At 52.0% G+C, this 17532-nt stretch overlaps 2 protein-coding genes across 5 annotated transcripts in view; both read left to right on the forward strand.

Moving 5' to 3' along the window:
- Positions 1-4186, forward strand: part of ATP2A3 (ATPase sarcoplasmic/endoplasmic reticulum Ca2+ transporting 3) — a 36688-nt gene extending 32502 nt beyond the window's left edge. For all 3 annotated transcript variants that reach the window (NM_204891.2, XM_015295672.4, XM_046902291.1), the window contains one exon: positions 701-4186. In NM_204891.2, the coding sequence (NP_990222.1) occupies positions 701-776 (76 nt within the window). In that variant the 3' untranslated portion in view covers positions 777-4186. The remainder of the gene's footprint in view (positions 1-700) is intronic.
- Positions 4187-8307: 4121 nt separating this feature from the next.
- P2RX1 (purinergic receptor P2X 1) lies at positions 8308-16062 on the forward strand. 2 transcript variants are annotated; one of them, NM_204519.2, is made up of 13 exons: positions 8308-8630; positions 10584-10731; positions 11154-11225; positions 11476-11545; positions 11882-11978; positions 12213-12293; positions 13292-13433; positions 13916-14046; positions 14212-14302; positions 14604-14669; positions 15093-15185; positions 15482-15529; positions 15641-16062. In NM_204519.2, exons 1-12 carry the CDS (start codon positions 8488-8490, stop codon positions 15524-15526), a joined length of 1179 nt encoding a protein of 392 aa, NP_989850.1. In that variant the 5' UTR covers positions 8308-8487; the 3' UTR covers positions 15527-15529; positions 15641-16062. The 2 variants fall into 2 exon arrangements, with proteins under 2 accessions (NP_989850.1, XP_040505943.1); XM_040650009.2 differs by having other exon boundaries at positions 15697-16062.
- The last annotated feature ends 1470 nt before the right edge of the window (positions 16063-17532 follow it).

Raw genomic sequence — 17532 nt, forward strand, 5'->3', positions numbered from 1 at the left:
GCTTGTTTTGTCTTGGGATACAAAGGGTCTTGCAAGCATTGCTAGAAGGAAATTTTGGCAGAAGTTGGGAAAAAGTTGGATTGTTTGCTATTTTTTTCCTCCTTTCTGTCCTGTTGTTTGGCCCCTTCCTTGGAAGCGGGCACTGTCCCCAGGCTGAGGCAGGACACATGTTTGCAGTCCTGGGCTGTGACCATTCCAAAATCTGTTTTCTCCCATAGTTTTTGCAGTGTGTTCAGTGACTGGAACCAGCCTGCTGCCATGCCTCTGTTCCCCAAGCAGGAAAATGGACTGAGCCTCACACTGCTGTGCATGCTGGCACCTATGGAGCCCAGGCTGAGAATCATAGAATGGTAGAGGTGGAAGGGACGTCAAAGATCATCCTATTCCAACTGCCTGCCATAGGCTGGCTGCCCACACCAGCTTAGGCTGCCCAGGGCCCCATCCATGGCCTTGAGCACCTCCAGGGATGAGGTACCCACACTTCTCTGGGCAACAGTGCCAGGGCCTCACCACCCTCTGAATAAAGAATTTTCCCCTAACATCTAACCAAAATCTCCCTCTTCTAGTTTGAGAAGCGCTATAGAATTGCCACAGGTCACTTGGTCCTTGTGCTTGGAAGTGCATGTGGATATCAAGACACAGCACGAGCAGCTCCCAAACCCCCACCAATGCTTTTCCCTCTTGTTTTCTTTTGTTTCAGGAGAAGAGGACAAGAAATGAATGACACGAAGGAGATGCTCCAGGCTAAAGGACCCCAAACGTGTAACTCGGACTGAGGGTTTGCATGCGTGCCCACCGCTAGCAGCCAGCAGGACATGCATGTGTCCCACTACCAGACAAATGCGGGTGAATCGTCGAAAAGAAAAAACCCTGATTTTTTTGTTTTGTTTTGTTTTTGTTTTGTCACTTTCCTTTTCCTGTACATAACAGTGCAATCGCTGGCCAACTGGCGGAGGGCTTTGGGGATGGAGCTATGGGGCCGCGGGGTGGTCGGAACGTGGTTCCTTGGGGATTTGTTCCTGCAGCATTGGAGGCCCTCTCACAAAGCTTTGTCCCAGCACAGTGAGCTGAGTCAGGGCAGGGAACCGTGGGGGGGTTGGGGCTGGAGGCGTGAGATGGGGTCTGTGGGGTGCGGTGGTGCTAGGGACAGCATCAGGGCGAGGTGTCCTGGAGGACCGCTGGTGCCATGGTTGTGTGTGTGTGCAGCAGAAGCTGGAGGTCTCCCTGTCCTGCTGTCCTCTGGCCCTTCGCCTTCTCAGGTTCATCCTACACCAAATCGTGGCGTGGTTTTGTCCGTTCCCCTCCATCCGATGTCTTGTGAGCTCCTACTGGCACTGCTCAAGGTGCAGCCATCTCCTCTGGAGGTGTTTGAAGCCAAGCGTGGGGATGAACAAGGTGTCCTCTTGTCCCCACTTGCTCCTGGTCACGCTTCCTTTGCTCAGTTATTTTCAATTATTTCCCTGCCGGGAGCTGTGCATAGAGTGTAAGTCCTTAGGGGAACCATGAGTTTGTGTCCTCTGCTATGGGGAACCCCACTGTCTTGCACAGCACATCCCTGACACCCACCATCAGGATGGGAATGAATGTATGCTTGTACAGAACGTCCCCCAGTAGCACCCCTTGGTAGGACACCAGCTTGGTTGTCTCCTCCAGGAGGATGGCGCAGGCTGCAGTGGGAGGTGGTGGATCAGGGCAGTTTTGGGATTCAGTCCATTGAGCTGCAGGGTGGGTCATCCATCCCAGCTCCCCACACGCTCCTTCCCATTTTCCTTCCTTCTCCCCACGATCCATCCTGGTGATGCTTAGCTACCCTCTACCTTTGCTTTCTCCCACGTCCCAGCCTGGAGGACCCAGCAGCACTAGAGCCAGGCTTTGCGATAGCATCTTGCTCCCTTACTTTTTTTGCCTCTTAAAAGCTTCCAGTGCTTTTCTTGTTCCTCTTTCCCATGGGCAGGAGCACACCTTGCCCTGGGCACTATGAGCAGAAGCCATCCTTCTTTCTTTTCTCCATCACCAGCATTGACAAAGATGAGCAGAGCCCCCAGACCAATGGGAATGTACAGAATTGTTATACTACTGAGCTGATCTAATTGTACAGAAAACCTTGCATGAGATGTTGTTACTGTATTTAATATATAATGTATTCAAGGAATTTTAATATGGAGCTCTTTAGGAAGATCTTTATAGTTACTCTGTGGTTAGAAGGTTGTTGCTGATTTTTTAAAAAATATTATACTTTGTCTTGAAGAAGTTTTATTTTTCAAACATTATGTCTGAGTTAATTGGTGTTCCCATGGGGACAACCAGTTCCTCTTAAAGGGCAATTTTCCCCACAAATGAGACTCAGCCCGGTGCAGAGGAACAGGACATGCCCCAGGTACTGCTTCCACCTTCCACAGGGCTTCCATAGGGCTGCAGGTGTGGGTTTGCCCTTCACAAAAAGGGTGGATTTCTCCATGGTTTGGTACAGATCATCCCCAGTTCTCTGTGCAGGGCGATACCCAGCAGGAATTTCATCCAGCACCCAATGTCAGCACAGCGTTTTATCCAGTACCAGCTCAGGGACTTCAGAGGAGATGTTCTTCTGTTTCTCTGGGGCTGGAAGATAACGTGGGAGAGGTCGGAGCTGATTCAGAGCATCCCAGCCCGTCAGTAGGATCTGGTGAGGTTTTCAGCTTCCCAGTGCCTCTCTCTGGGACACATCAGCCCAACTGTCTGTCCCACCTAAGGGGACCTGCTCAGTCCATCTGCTCACCCTGAGCATAAATGGCTGCTGTGGGATTGTTAATTCGACCCAAAGATGTGTGTGTGTGCAAAGGTCCCAATAATGAGCACTGAGTGATGGGTAGGAATTTCTTATATGTATGGAGAATTAAATGAAAAAAATCTCAGAGAGATGAAATCATGGCACTTTAACTCTTTATTAAATTCCTGCTGGACCAGATGACCTTTAAAAGTCCCTCCCCATTTAAATGATTCTATATAATTCTATGATTCTGTGATTTTTGCTTGGTCTCCTATGATGCCAGAGAGCTTGGGGTGATGGTAACAGACATCCTTTGTGCCCACCAGCAGAAGGCCATTGGAAGAGGTCGTGCTTGGGTCATTTTATTGTTAATGTGAAGCCAAGTTTGGGTTCTTTACCATTGACCTACACCGTGCCACCATGGGCAGTGCTGTGCCATTGTGTTGCCATTTGGCTGCATTGTGAGTTACCAAACGTGAGCCATTGTGGGCAAGAACTCAGAACAGAGCCCCATCCAAAGGTTTGTTCTTCTGGCAGCAGCCAAATGTGTTTGCCTTCTCCTTGTGAACTTCCAGACCCATCTCAGAACTAGGTGGTGAGTGCAGGAAACCCAGGGCAGGCATCCCATTTCCCCTTCTCACTGGTTGAACCACATCTCTCTTTTTCCCCTCGTCGTTTAATTTCTCACCCCCCCTCTGGTCGGGTTTCACTCCATTCTGTTTGGTGACAGAGGCTTTATAGTACAGATATTTTAGTGAAGTAGGAGAATATCCACAGGCCAGATTCTTTTTCCTTTGTGCTTGAGTGAGGATGAATGGCAGAGCAGGGTTTGTTGTGTGCTGGTGTTTGTTCAAACGAGAGATCCCAGAGCTGAGAGCATCACAGTGGGATCTACTCTGGTTTTGGTCCATACCCAGCATGACTCTGTCTCTTAGCCCAGATGCAAAGGGTCACCCAACCCTGGTCCTGCCCTCTCAGTGCCATTCAGCTTTGGGTGGATGTGGGGCATGAAGTGAGCCTACATCTGCATAGGGTGGCAGTGATAAGAGCTCAGATTGGGCACGTGGGAGCCAATGGAGGATGAGCAGTGAGGCCATAGCATGGCTTCAGCCTGAGGATGTGCTTGTGGAATGATACGGGATGCCCACACCAAATCCAGAATCTGAGTTTGTGCTTCGTAGCAAGAGGTAAATCACTATATCTGGGGTGGGGGGAGGGCGTTACTTGAGGGGTAGAACTGAAAGAAATGAGGTTTCCTATTTTATTATATGAGAGATATTTTTCCACTCAATTATTGCTTCTGACGTCGCGTCCCAGTGCCCGCGGCGCAGCCACCAGGCTTGTCGCCGTCACATGCACGCCGACCACTCTGTTCACACAATATTGGGCTGATTTGTTTTATACTTAGGAAATTACAGAAATAAAAGCAATTTTACTGGACAACTCCGGATTTTCTGTGGTTTTTGTGCTTTTTCTTTTCTTTTTCTTTGCCATTCTCCCCTCTGTCTTCGCCCGCCTGTGCAGGTTTGGGGGGCAGCTGGGAGCCCTTGGAGCTGCACGCGGTGTCTGAGGGCATTCTTCAGCCCTAAAAGGAGCTGTGCTCACCAGATTGGGATTTCTTGTGGGTACTCAGGGCAGCCAAACTAGAAATGGAGCTGAGCTTGTCTCTGGCATCAGACGACAAAAGGCGAAGTGAAAGAAGTGGCACGATCCAACTTGGGAATTTTTAAAGTACCAGCTAATTTGCAACACAAATAACTGTGCTAATTTTGACTGCATCCAGAATAGTCCTCACCTTAGCTCCCCCCGGCTGAGTAGGTTTGGATAAGCCTTGCAATGATCTCCAAAAGAAATAATTAATAAAGAAGGAATAATGAAAGCATTTGGCCTCTGCTGGGGACTGGAACAGAACAGTTGGAGATGGAAACTCATGGCCCCAGATCACCCAAAGCTCTTCTCGTGGTCATGTTTTGCATGGAAAATCCTGCCATGTCGTGCTTTGGACCAAATCAGAGTTCACAGTGAGTCCCTCCACGTGTGTTTCTGCTGTGATGTGGCCCCATGTGCCCCTTCCCAATGCAGTGAGGAGGAGAAAGGAGCTGCGAAGCTGGTGGAGTCCTGAGGAAGGGCTCAGAGAGAGCCATGGAGCAGCCGAGAGGGGTTTTGGAAGAGGACATTGGTTAGCATCATCCTGCCGAATGCACCAAATGCAGCCTGCCGTAGGGCCACCTCCATGCCAGCTGGACCATCAAACCAACCCAACGCAGCTGCTCCTGGGAACACAGTGAGCACAGAATCACCCCCAACCCCTTTTTTGTCTCTGTGCCTTTCACCAATGAGACAGCGTGTGCCATTGGAGCCTGACACCTAGAGCGGCTGCTAACCCTACAATACCCCAGGAGCCTCTGTACCCCATGGGAAGCCTTTGGCATTGGATGGATGCACCAAACCCGTCAGTGCCCTCAGCATCCCGGTGTCACTCACTTGCCTTGCAGCTGCCAAGCCCGCAACCAGGGATGCGAGTTGCCATGGCAACCCGGGATGCAAACATCTCTGCCAAGCGCTGAGCACCACCAAAAACATCCCTCTGTCTGTCTGCACTGGGGCGTTGTGCAGAGCAGAGCCAGCGCTGCTGGGAAGGAGCGAAGGGAGGTCAAGGACAAGTTAAAATTGGAAAGAAAGCTGAACATGCCGTTTCGTAGTCCTCGCTTGTACGTATCTGCCAGTTTTGGGTTTTTCTTTCCCTGCCCTTCCTATGGGCAGTGGGAGCATCTCCTCCAGCCAGCAGGAGCACAGGGCCCAGGGCAAGCTAAAATTGCTGGGAGCAGCCACCAACATGCAAGGGCTCTGCCTGGCAACCTCAGACAACACAAGTCTCCCTTGCACCCACTGTCATATTTCCACCCCACTTGTCACTGTGTTTCACTCCTCTCGGCCCCCAGATTTGCAGCGTGCTGCACATTTTTTGTGCTGAAATTCAGAGCTCCATGCTGGAAGCTGCCAAGTGTGAGTCTGGATTGTGTAATGAGCTTCATCTATTATTATTTCCAGCACCCCCCCACTAGAATATTTTGGAGAAGCAATGCTTGAGAGCCTGGAAAGCCTGGGTAGTGCCAACCCCAGCTTTGCTTTTTGGGATGAGGGTATGTGTGGCGGCTTTCAGACCCCCTCTTTGAACCCTTTGGTGGTCCAGGTTTCACTGTGAAGTGAGGATGCCCTCGCATTCCCAGATATCCCCATTAAAAACACTATAATTTTTTCCTCTGGGCAGCCCCAAGCAGAGGCTGTGCAATGAGCAGGGCAGGAGGAGCAGTGTAGCCAGGATGCTCTTGGGTTGGTCACAGCCCTTGGAGCTGATGGGGACAGTGGATGCAACTGAGCCTGGTGCTGGGGGCTTGGCAGTGCCAGGCAAGGAGGGTGGCCCTAACCTTAACCCTAACCTTAACCCTAACCCTAACCTTAACCCTAACCCTAATCCAGCGTTTAGGCAGCCTGGTCCAAAGTGCTAACACTGGGGTGTTAATGCAGTGTTTGCTGTTATGTGCTTTTTTATCTCCCAGAATGGAGCTGATGGATTCATTGTCCTCACCTCTGTCCAGTTTTATGCTCTGTCCCCACTGTTGTGTTTTTCTTTTTCAATTATTTTTGTGTTAGCCCTTGCAGTCATAGGTTCACCAGAGAGCTTTAACAGAGGGAAGCCCCAGTCTGGCACAGGGATCCCAGCACCTGCACAGCAGCATGGCTCCAGGAACCCAGTGAAGTTCTGCAGGCAACCACAGCCCAGGGGCAGGTACGTCCCATACAAACACAGTTTAATTCATAGGCTCACGCACAGTGCTTCCCTACGGCCACCATCTGGCAGGCTGCAGGGTTATCTCCGGGGGAAGAATCACTGCAAACAGCGCTGATGGCACGCAGATACGCCAACCAGCTGGCACTGCTCGGTGCTGCCTCACATTGTTATGGGGACAGGTAGCTTGGCAATGCCATCACACTCCCGGCCATAAAGTCATTTAGCAAGCGTTCAGCCCAGGGAGATGCAAGCACCATGACGTGGGCCAGGTGCAGTAGGCAAGCTTTGGCTGCTGATTGGCCAACAGTTGGGTGCCATGGGCATGGTGCTGCGTGCTGCATGTCCACTGCAAGGTGGCTCCAAGGGACATCACGCTGGGTGGTGCCCATTATCTCCCGATGGAAACTATTTTTGCTAAATCCATGTTATAACCATTTTATTGACTCCAAGTACCAGGGAGAAGGTTGGAAGTGACTCTTTTACAAGTCATTTTGCTGTTAAATTTAGCTGTCCTATTTTCATTATCCCCATGGCTTTGGCAGGGGTGAAGCGCCTTCCCTAAAAGGCCTCGTTTCATACAGTAAGTTATTTGCTGCTCTCCTGACAGATATCTCAGCTTATAAGGTTTGCCTGCTCCGCTCGATAGCGGTATCAGCCTTCAATCTTATGTGATTAGCATCAGCTCTTTGCATTGCTTTTGGCTCTTTGCGTGACTGCTTTCATGTCTCTTGGGGTCAGGATGTAGGCATGCCACCGAGCATCTGATCCTGGGCCTCAGGCTTTGTGGCTTTGGGTTTCTCCCATGCTCCCCATTTCCTGCAGCATGCATGCATTTGTTCTGCTCGCTTTGTGCTTGTGGGGTGGCAGCATGCTGAGTCAGTGGCAGGGCAGTGCCAAGCGAAGGGCAATAGGTGAGGCTAACAGGAATGTTCTGGAAGATTCAACCCATCAGGGGAAACTTCTCTGTGTTTTCAGAAGTGGTTCCCCAACACAGAGGCAGAGTAGAGCCATGTTCCTATCTTGGTGCCCCTCAGCTCTGTCCAGGAGCTGTCTCCTGTACTGGCAGGGGTGCGGTGAAGAGTGCTGCCATTGCTGGGGAGCTTTGGAGACAACACCCCAAAACCTCCCCCAGCTACTCTACAGCAAAGCAACCCCCACCCCAGGGAATGGCTGATGGGATACAGCGCAGGTATGGGGTCTCACAGCCAACACTTCTGTGCTTTGCCCATTGCAGCAGTGTGAGGCCCTGAATTTCAGCCCAGCACATGGGGATCCAGCCCCTGCCCATGATGGCCCCCCAGCCTGCAGCATCCCTGCCTGCATCCTGCCAGCCCCGCTCCCAGCCGCGCCTCTCAGGAAATGCTGGAGATGCCTCGCAGTGCCCAGCTCAGCCCGTGCAAGTGCTGGGTTGCAGCCAATCCCCAGTGGGGCAGCTGAGCTGTGGAAGGGAGCCAGGCTGGGGTCCCGTGGCTGAGTGCCCAGTGCTGGGCTGGGGCTCCTGTGCCCCCATCTAGCATGGTGACATGGGGTCAGAGGTGGCCTTTGGGACATGGAGTGGGATATAGGTTAGGGACAAGAGTGGGAGACCCACAGCTCATATCCACCCCAGGGACCATTGGCACCAAACTCTGGACTGCCTCTGATCCCCGCTGCCCCCGAGCCCCCCCCGGCCCCAGGAAGAGCTCCAGCACCCGTCCCACCCCCGCACCATGTAGGGCACAGCTGCACCCAGCCCTGTACTTATAGGAAGAGGAAAACCCATCTCTGTGCAGAGGAGGAAGCCTGACAGCCCGGCTGAGCACAGAGCACCACCGATAGCATTTTTTTTTTTATCCTTATCATTCTATTTATTTTTATTTTAATCCCTCTGCAAACAGAGGAGTGACGGCGGGCACAGCCCAAGCCGCGTGGCGGTGGCAAGCACTGGGGCCAGCAGCACAGCCCCGGCATGGCCGTGGGGCAGCGATGCATGGACAAGCTGTCCACGTTCCTCTTCGAGTACGACACCCCCCGCATGGTACTGGTGCGGAACAAGAAGGTGGGACTGACCTTCCGGCTGATCCAGCTCGTCGTCCTGGCATACATCATAGGGTGAGCTTGCTTTCCTAAATGAGAACTAGGAACGGAGAGAGGAAGGAGGTTCCCATCACCTCCATATCCCAACATGGGGGGGGTTAATGGTGATGGCATCGCATTCCCATGTTGTGGTCACCCCGTGCTGTGGGGCTGCTCCCCACATCCTTCCCATCCCAGCGGTGCAGAGCCACGAGCCCTGCCCAGCCCCGGTGCTTGCTGAGCCTCCCTCTGCTCTGCTCCAGCTGCTGGCTGCCGGCCTGAGATTCTGTTGTTATTTTTATTTTCCTTAATATGAGATGAGAAGCAGCTGGGGCCAGCGCGGTGATTTGTGAGCCCCAAGTGGCTGCAGACAGGACCATAAATTTCCCTCTGCCCTCCCTGGCTGCTGGAGGCCACACTCCAGGGCCCTGTTTTCCTTTGCTTGTAGGAGGCAGCCCTAAGAGCAGCTTAAAAGCAGGGCACAGAAGGGGGCAGGTGGGCTGGAATTAAGTGGGGACACATTCTCAGGTGCCCCGGGCCTGGTAAGGCTGCTCAGAGCTGGCTCCAACCATCAAGATCTTTTCTGCAATGTGGATCTGCCAGCACGAGGTGCAGTGTTACGGGGCACAAGAGTTGGGAATGATGCAGGAATCAGTGCTGTGCACTAATGGGCTGGAAAGCAGCATCTGTGGCCAGGAAGAATCCTTGTGAGAGGTTTGTATAGGCAGAGGAGGCATGGCACAGTGGGAAAAGTAGAGTAAGAACTGGGGGAAAAGTGAGTGTTTATTGGACATGGAGCTCAGAGCAAGGCCTGAGTGCCCCGGGAGCAGTCTCTCTCCACTGTCCCTGGAATTTGGGAGGAGCACCCCAGGGCTGCCCTTTGTGGGGTGAAACCCCAATTCATTCCTGCCTGGCTTACCAGGACCTCAGCCCAAACTGCAGGCAAATGGCGAACACGCAGGGGTGGGCGGTTGCTCGCCGCAGGATTTCCTAAGGAACCGCAACTTAAGTAACCCAGCTAAAAGTGGGCCAGGCAGTGGGGAGAGAACAAAATGCCAGCAGTGGGGGAAGTGATGCCTAGGGACACAGGAAGATGCTGGCACGGTGCTGTTGTAATGCTATCAGAAAGGACGTGAGCACAGAGGAAGGTCTGGCATTTCCTGCAGCTCCATGCTTGATGGCTCTTCCCCTTGTTTGAGAAGACAGTGGGTCCCTCCAGCCCCTGTGTGCATGCAGGATGGAGGCAAACGGAGGGCTGCCCAGCTCCCAGCCCACAGCTAGAAGATGCCCAATATAAATTGTACAACCCAGTACAGTTTAGGGTGAAAAAAGAGAGTTCTTCAGCATTGCATGATTTCTGCTTCCATCCTTGGATGCTGCTCCCTTGTCTCAGGGCACACCGGAAAGCATCATCCCCATGATGTCCCCAGAAGGGCCGGCAGCTGCAGGGCAGAGCTCCAGGCGAGAACGAAAACCAGACCGCTCCTTTTTTAGTGCCGGGAATGCTACCCAGAATGGTCGCCTGCCCGTGTTTATAGTCTCCCGAGTCAGAGTGAATCCAGTGGCAGCTTGTTTATGCCCTGGGTTAAAAAGTGCCAGGAGCTGGCCCCAGCCATCAGCTGGGAGATGCAGGCATCCTGCAGCCTTTGCTACAAACCCACCGTAGGCTTCGATCCCAAATGCCTACAAATCCTGCTCCACGTGCCTTTGTGTGCCTGCAGCCACAAAATGCATCGCACATCCCAAATGAAATGAGCCTGAGGCAAGGGTCGAGTCCTGCAGCTACAGCATATGCCTTGAGCACAGAGTAGGTGAGCTCCAGCAAGAGGAAATTTGGGAAATATCCCCCCCTGGTGATGGTACCTGGGCCACAGAGATGTGCTTGTGGCATCTGCCCTCATCCCCCATGATGTCCCTCATCCTGTCCTGTCCCAGGGTGCCTTGTGTGCCCACACTGCCATCCTCACCCAGTTGCCTTTCCCCATACAGGTGGGTTTTCCTCTATGAGAAGGGCTACCAGACACAGGACAGCATCGTCAGCTCTGTGTCAGTGAAACTCAAGGGCCTGACAATGACCAACGAGAGCAGCTTGGGTCCACACATCTGGGATGTGGTGGATTATGTCTTCCCACCCCAGGTAAGGGGGCAGGAGGGGCTGCTGTCACCCCAACCAGGAATTTTCCCATGCAACACATGGGCTTTCCATGGTGCAAAGCAGGAGGCTCCCACAATAACCCCCTGCCCACATAGCACATGTGGGAGCATCCCATGCCTGGGGCCCACAAGTGTTGATGGGGCATGCTTGATGCCACTTAACCAAGGATCAAAGCTCCTACAATACCTCCAGATGAGCACCTTTGGAAGAAAGGGTCTTATACCATCTCTGGGGCTGGTGACACCACAGCACCTCAAGGAGAACCCATATTTGAGGAGCAAGAAGCCACCAGCCCAGCCAGGCCCTGGTGGTTTTGGTGTCTCCTGTGCCAGCAGGACACGTTCCTCCATAAAGGAACCGCCAAAAAACTGCTACTCATCAGTTCCTTGGCTGTGTCTCTGCAGGGGGACAGTTCTTTTGTGGTGATGACCAACTTCATTATCACCCCTGGACAGAAACAAGGAACCTGCCCTGAGGTAAACACACCTGCTTCCTTCAGTGGTCACAGCTTCTGTAACTTGGGGGGTTGTGGTGGTGGCACTGAGGAAGTAATTTTGACAGTGAGGAACTGAAAAAAAAAAAAATCCTCTTCTTTTCCCTGCTTACTTTGGATGGCCTTGGCTGGGAAGAGGTGTGTGAATGAGTTCTGTCCCCAGGATGGGACAAACAGACAGAAAGCATGGATATGAGGCTGGGACACAATGCTCAGTGCCTTTCTCCAAACAGCTGCCAGATGCTGGTCTCTGCAGACAGGACAGCGACTGCAGTGAGGGGACATACAACCGCCAGGGGCAAGGTACTGTGGTACACCTGCTGCTGTGGTGCAGCATCCTGGGAGAGGGTCCCACTGAGGCTGGTCCTGCTTTCCTCTTCCAAGTGATGGCTGAGCTGCAAAAACCCTTCTTGACAAAGCTATTCAAGGCAATTGGATGTTTTCCCCAAACTGATAGCTTTCTAGCAGCTAATTGGCCACAATTAATTGTGCTTTTTGTAAAGAGGCCCCAAAGAACTGATTATGTGGTGCTCTGGACATCTCTGGCAGAGCTGGAACTCCAGTCAGACCCCATAAATCCCAGCATTAAGCTGAGTTCACCAGTGTTCAGGGATGTGAGCAGCTATCTCTATCCCACAGGACTCATGACAGGCAAATGCGTTAATTACAACTCTTCAATGAAGACCTGCGAAATCTTCGGCTGGTGCCCTGCTGAAGTGGACTACCACGTCCCCAAGTAAGCAGAGATGCTGCTGCCCTATTTCCCACCCTGCTGGGGTCAGCAGAGCAATCCTGGGCTCTGCACATGGCCCTGTGGCCCTGCTCTGTTCTCTCTGCCCTTGCAGCAACATCGTGCCCTGCCGTGAGCTTCATTTTCCCATCTCCATGGACCACCATGAAGCACCTCCCAGCACACACAGAGTCCTTTTCCCCCTTGCTGTGGACATGTGCCCACACTTGTGTTTTTCAGCCCTGCCCTGTTGCCAGAAGTGGAGAAGTTCACCATCTTCATCAAGAACAGCATCACCTTCCCCAAGTTCAAGGTGTCCAGGTAAGGCTGGTCTGGGGGAGGACTTCTGCTTGGCCATGGCCCTAAGGGGAAGCCATGGGTGCATCTGCCTGCATAGAGGATGGCATCCCCCACCAGCCTGCTCAGGATGGTCTCACTGCAACATCCATATAGATGAGCTGGTGGAGATGAACACTTCCCTTTCACATCTGTCCCAGCTTGGCCAGTGGCTGTAGGAAAGGAGGTTGCTGAAATTAATCTCTTTCCCTTCCCTTCCCTTCCCTTCCCTTCCCTTCCCTTCCCTTCCCTTCCCTTCCCTTCCCTTCCCTTCCCTTCCCTTCCCTTCCCTTCCCTTCCCTTCCCTTCCCTTCCCTTCTTTCTCCCTGTTTTTCCCCATAAGAAAGCAGTAAAACATCGCATGAGACAGTGTGGTGTGAGCAACCACGACAAGCCTGCTGCCTCAAAAATGCAGAGCAGCAGGATGTGGGGTCAGACACATGCCAGCACACATGTAAAGGGATTTGTGATGCCACCGATCACATATCTGATTTGAAGCAAATTAGGAGAAGCTATTTGTGCTGAGCATGGGAAATTCCTCGCTAAGCTGGTCATGTCCCCACTCTGCAGGGACAGTGACCGGGGCTGCATGAGTGGGACATGGCAGGGGACAGCAGATTCTGGGAAGCAAGGGCAGCCACAGCCAGCTGGGGTCATGAGGTGACTTCCTGTCTTTGATCACTGCTGCTAATTAAGTGCTGAGCAGAAGTGATGGGATGGGGCTGACCAAAGCATGACGCTTGTGGAACCAGCTGGATCAGGAGGCTTTATGGAAAGGCTATTTTGGGGAGAAAAAGCAGAGCTGAGTGGCATGCAAGGCATCGTCATCCCTTCTAGAGGAGATGGCAAAGAATTGCTATGGACGCTGTGGGACATGTTATCTATGAGCTGGAGCAATGTGTGGGACCAGGCACCTCTAGAGCTCCATTGCCATTATAATGATTCAGATCTTCAGACTTCCTTTTGCTCTTCTTCAATCCCAGGCGCAACATAGTGGAGAGCGTCACCGCACAGTACCTGAAGGAATGCACGTACCACAAGGTCACTGACTCCTTGTGCCCTATGTTTGAGCTGGGATATGTTGTGAAGGAATCAGGTCAAAATTTCAGTATGCTGGCTGTGAAGGTAAGGAAGATTCTGCTGCTGACCCTGCAGCCATGGAGAGGGGATACCAGGGCTAGTGTCACTGGGACAAGGGATGTGCTTTCCCCAGGGCTACACAGAAGAGCCAGAATAAAATCCCTTACGGATGATGAAGCTCTTTGGATGTAGCCTTTTTCTAATTTAAATTTAAATTTAAGCCATTAAATGTAATGCTTTGATGCAGTGAGATTAAACCAGAGGCAAAGCTCATGGGCGAAATCAGACAAGGACAGGCTGTTCCATAGGAGCCATAGAGCACTCTTTTGCAGAACTACTCATAGAATCAGCATCATCGGATGGCCTGAGTTGGAAGGGACATCAAAGATCATCCAGTACCAACCACCCTGCCATGGGCAGAGCTGCCAACCACTAAATCCTTCCTTGGGCTTCGCATGATGATCAGGAACAAGAGGGTACGGACTTGGTCATAAATGCAGCCCCAGTGACCACTCTCTTGGCTGCAGGGCGGTGTGGTGGGCATCACCATCGACTGGAACTGTGACCTTGACTGGCCTATCCGGTACTGCAAACCGATTTACCAGTTCCACGGCCTGTACAATGACAACAGTAACGTTTCACCAGGCTTCAATTTCAGGTGAGGGCACTCCTCCTACAGGCAGAAGCTGGAGGTGATGGTTTTGGGGATCCCACAGCACCCAGTGGATGGCAGAAGATCCTGCCCCATGTCCCAGTGCCATGGGGACGCAGGGGGTTGTAGACACCCAAATGAACCATTAACATTCCTCATCTAATGGGACAGATATGCCAAATACTACAGAGAAGATGGGATGGAAAAGAGGACGCTGTACAAGGTGTTTGGGATCCGATTCGACATCCTGGTGAACGGCAAGGTAAGCACTTTCTTCATGGTGCTCTCACTGGTACTATTTAAAGGGTGTCCCTTCTTCATTTAGTTACAAATATAGGAAGCAAAATAATTTCTATGTGTGTGCCTAAACCCAAACCAATCATCTTTTTCTGACCAATACACTTAAAAACAGTCCTTACTCAGCTCTTGTTTCTCTGAGCAGTGGTGAGCTCTGCAGTTGGAATTTCTGCAAGGTTCTTTAGCCAAGCCCTACCTGGAGCTGTCATATCCTTTTCTTGTGAGCCCATTGTCACACAACACCACTTCTGTCTCATTTTATGCAGGCGGGCAAATTTGACATCATCCCCACCATGACCACTATTGGCTCTGGGATTGGCATTTTTGGAGTGGTAAGTTTGGATGTTTCCAGCCCTCATATCGCTTCATTACCCTGGGCTGTGACTCTCAGGGGGTGGGCACAGGGGAAGGAGGTGACACCATGCCCCCTGTTCCTGCTGTGGGGAGTGCCATCCTACAGAGAGTCCTGGGATCCTGATCCTGATGCAAGACACAAAAACTTCTGCATGATCTTAAGGGGGTGTGTGCTGCATGTACCTAAGTGGAAAGCACTTAATTTCTGCTGGCTTAAATTGCTCAGTATCAGGCCCAGCACACTTCTGTCCTAAATGTTCTAAACTGGCTTTTGGAGGCTGTGTGCTCTTCAGCACTTAGAAGCAGAAGTGACCCCAGTTCATAGGGCAAACTGGGTTGGAAGCATAGGGGGCACGGTGAGCTGGAGGGCAGCCCCAACTCTGCCTATGATTTGCTTCAAGGCCTCTGTCCTCTGTGATCTGCTCCTGCTGCATTTTCTCCAAGGACGGGACTATTACAAGCAGAAGAAGTTCAAGTATGCAGAACAGGAGCCTGTGAGTATTGGCATGTCCCTCCCTTGGGCGGGTGAGTGAGGGTGTGCACATCCAGAAGCTCCCAAGCACTGTCCTGAGAGGTACCCTGTATCCTCTCCAAAATGACATTCCCAAATCACTTTCTGAGAACATCCCCATGACCATGGAATGTTCCATGTCCTTTCATAGGATGTGAAAACAGATCCCCTCAAATTCATCTCACATGCCGGGTGTTAGGAATCGGTGCTCTCCAACTGCATGTTCCTTTGCGGAGAGCTTTGTAAAAGTATCACCATTTTCTCTTGTTTAACTCCTAGTCGAAGTCAAATAAGAAAGAGAAGGAGCTGGACAACGCACCCTGAGAGGTGAGCAGGGTTTCCCCAGGTTGGGGGGTGATGGGTCTCAGGGGTAGCCCTGGGAAGGAAAACACTTGTGGGGACAGGACACCCAAAACCATTGTGCCCCTTTCTCTCCAGCATCCACACTGCCTGACAGACCTGCACCCTCTTCCTCCTCCTCTTCCAAAATGCAGTCGTCATCCCCATCACCAGCTTCAAGGCAGCAGGAGCAGCGTCCGGTGTCGACTCACGGGAATTCTGGGCACAGGGCTTGCTGGAACGCTGGAGCAGGTGGCACCTGCACGGGCCACCGGGGACCTGCTCTCACTAAGGCACCCACGGGACCTCCACCAGCCTTGTGTGGGGTGCTGGACCCGTGCTGAGGTGTCCTGCATCCCAGGCCCCTGCAGCCTTGAGCAGATCCAGATTGAGGAGAGGGGGTGAAAGGAGAGCCAGTGAGAACCATGCTCGGTCCCTCAGCATGGGAGAGAAAGAGTTATTTTGTAAGAATGTATTTTATTAAAAAAATAAATAAATAAACCTTTAGTTTTTCTACTACATCCTTTTGCAATGCCCATGCTTGCCCTAGGCAGGGCACAGGGTGTGCAGTGCTTCTCGGCACCAGGGAGTTTGTGCATGCAGAGCAATGCTGCAAAGAGTGTAAGAGCACAGAGCCTTCGTGTTGGACTTCATGCGGACTCCCCTGGGCTCTGCCCTCCCATGCAGGGCTGCTGGGCCTCTGGCCACAAGCACGGGTTGTTATCAGCCTTTTCACTGGGGTTTCCGTCTCAGACAGGCTGGCTGGCAGGAAGCCATCAGGAGCTGCTGCCCGGTGCCAGTCCCGCTGCTGCTGCTGCCCTTCTCAGCTCCTTGCATCCAGCTGCAAAACCGCCCTGAGCAACCCCTGTCCGCACTGCAGGATCTGCCAGCAATCCAGGGTGCAGCAGAGAGGCTGTTGGGATGCTGAGCCCATGGCTGTGATATGTCAGGGTGGGAGCAGGCACAGTGGCTCCTATGGAACTTAGAGGCCATTAAATTTGGCCATGAGCTCAGCAAATTTAACATCTAGCTGTACATTCCCAGTGGGGAGCTTATCTGCTCCGAGAAGAATGCCTTGGTTTCAAAGTTTTTTTTTAAGATTACCCAGTTGGTTCCTTTTTCCGGTACTCTTTCTCCTGCTGCTGTCCTATAAGAGAGGTGCCAGGTGCTTGTAGCGGTGGAACAGAGATGAGGCTGTGCCCAGGGGTATTAATCTTCTGTGCTGGCATCATGCGACGTGCAGTGCAGCACAGCCCTCAGCATGCCGCAGCCAGCAGAGGGGACTGGCAGACCGCAGCTCAGCCCTGCCTGGCAAAATTCAGCTGCCAAAGATGAGAGTCAGCAAAGCAGGAGCGCTCAGGTTAACCTCTGCACCCGCTTACACGAGGTCAATCTGCAGGCAGCGCTGCAAGTAGAGCAGGGGATTGTTTCTGCCACCTTAATCTGTCAAGCCACTTGTAACGTTAAACCTCAAATCTTAGCTTGGAATTATTAAACACAGAATAGGAAATTAGGAAAATGCTCTTTTTAAAAGATCCCATTCACAACCTCTGAGCGGGGATCCACAATAGACTCAGAACTGCTTTAAAAATCACAGGAGGGTTTATTTCCATCTCCCTGCTCACATTTTAAGATACACAGTCTTTGGGGATCCTCAGCTTTGCTTTCACTCCCCAGTCACTCCTGCAGGACACCATGCTGCAGTTTTAATTCCTCCAGCAACATAAGCTGCTTGTCCGCACCCACCTGCTAATAGTAAAGTAACTCTTAAACAATGAAATGCTGTCTGCAGCCTTTTCAGACAGAAAACACACAAGAAAAAAATATATATATTCTCCAGCTAATCTCTAATCATTACTAACAGGACCAACAAGCCCTTGTGTGTGACACAGCCAGTACAGTGCTCCCAGGGCAGCACTCCTGCACCTATCACGGTCGTTCTGTGAGCGGAGTGAGCCAGCAGTGCAGTTACTATCCCCATGTAAAAAGGA

This window comes from Gallus gallus, chromosome 19 (genome assembly GCF_016699485.2).
Source record: "Gallus gallus isolate bGalGal1 chromosome 19, bGalGal1.mat.broiler.GRCg7b, whole genome shotgun sequence".
NCBI classification, from domain to species: Eukaryota; Metazoa; Chordata; class Aves; order Galliformes; family Phasianidae; genus Gallus; species Gallus gallus.

What these genes read in the sequence shown, in the direction of transcription:
- P2RX1 (NM_204519.2), top strand. Translation starts at nt 8,488, where the DNA reads ATGGCCGTGGGGCAGCGATGCATGGACAAGCTGTCCACGTTCCTCTTC. An exon ending in ATACAACCGCCAGGGGCAAG is followed by an intron (nt 11,546 to 11,881) that starts GTACTGTGGTAC and finishes TCTATCCCACAG; the next exon opens with GACTCATGACAGGCAAATGC. An exon ending in ACATCCTGGTGAACGGCAAG is followed by an intron (nt 14,303 to 14,603) that starts GTAAGCACTTTC and finishes CATTTTATGCAG; the next exon opens with GCGGGCAAATTTGACATCAT.